We start from the raw sequence: 1,420 nt of genomic DNA on the forward strand, positions 1-1,420 counted from the left end.
AAAGCCAAATATATCTGTTCAGCGAGTGATGCTGGTAACCCACTCCAACGCGTTGAAATACAATATAGGTAGATATATATTGTTAGTCATATATTATTCATTAGTCTTAATATATATGTTTAGTCAATATTGTAACAGGAGAATAAGTCCTTAGTCATCCCTCTTAGATAGGAGTCTCTTATGTTAGTTGTTATTTCCCTTTATATTGTTTTCCTGTTCTTGTGCTGAATATTATTATCAAACATTTATCTAATCTGGTATCAGATAGACCGGGTTCTCTCTCTCACCTCCTTTGTCAATCTTTATCGCCGGCAATCACTCAATCCCCCACCATGTCCACGAACTCCTCTGAAAGAACAGTCACTGCCGGCGCCTCAAACCCACCGGCGACTGCCTCCAATCCCCTCTCCGGTGCGAACCACCATGTGTCTATCAAACTCACCCACCGTAACTTTCTCTTCTGGAGAACTCAAATAATCCCTTTTCTTCGCGGCCAAGAGCTGTTGGGGTTCGTTGATGGGGATACGCCGTGTCCACCACCCACAGTCGAATCACCACCCGTTTTCGGCGGTTCAAATTCCGCAGCTACCACTACTGGTCTGATTCCCAATCCCACATACAAAGCATGGATTAAGCAAGATCAATTGATCTTATCTCTGATCATTTCATCCCTCTCGGATGAGGTGATGCACCTCGCCGTCGGCAAGGCTACATCCAGAGAGGTCTGGGAGTCAATCATGGCGGCGTTAGGCAGCACCACCCGAGCCAGGTGTCTCAGCCTCCTCAGGCAATTCCACTCTCTCTGGCAAGGCAGTGGCAGTGCGGTGGAGTATCTCGGCCGTGCGCAGCTGCTAGTGGAACAGTTTGCGCTCGCCGGCAGGCCCGTCTCCCTTGAAGAACAGAACCTGTTCGTCTTCCATGGTCTCCGACCGGAGTATCGCGCCATGGCGTCATCGCTCACGGCAGCAGGGATTCCGGTGACGATTCCGCAAATATCTGATTATTTGCAAGCCCAAGACTTCATACACGCCGATGACTACCTGGCCGGATCAGACGGCGGATACACGGCGGCCCCTTCTGCCTTGTATGTCGGTCGTGGAGGCCGAAACAATGGTGGACGAGGCGGCAACGATGGTGGCAGACAAGGCCAGAATCGCGGCAGTGGCGGTAGAGGCGGCTAGAACAGAGGCCGTGGAGGCTGGAACAATGCTCCTCGGTGTCAGATTTGTAAAGCCCAGGGCCATACTGCAATTTACTGCTTTAAGAGATATAATACACAGCCTCCTGCCCAAGCCAATATGGTGACTGCCGCGGATGACTCAGCGCCTCCTTCGTCGGCGTCGGGTTGGTTTCCGGATACAGGCGCGTCGGCACATGCAACTCCTGACGTGTCCATGATGTCTCAGGCGGATGAGTATAC

General features: G+C 51.3%; 1 protein-coding gene across 1 annotated transcript; it reads left to right on the plus strand.

The window, feature by feature from the left end:
* Positions 1-332: 332 nt before the first annotated feature.
* Positions 333-1,181, plus strand: LOC109155199. The gene has a single exon (XM_019302915.1). It carries the CDS (start codon positions 333-335, stop codon positions 1,179-1,181), a length of 849 nt encoding a protein of 282 aa, XP_019158460.1.
* Positions 1,182-1,420: the final 239 nt, after the last annotated feature.

The sequence above is a fragment of the Ipomoea nil genome, unplaced genomic scaffold, assembly GCF_001879475.1.
Source record: "Ipomoea nil cultivar Tokyo-kokei standard unplaced genomic scaffold, Asagao_1.1 scaffold2694, whole genome shotgun sequence".
NCBI classification, from domain to species: Eukaryota; Viridiplantae; Streptophyta; class Magnoliopsida; order Solanales; family Convolvulaceae; genus Ipomoea; species Ipomoea nil.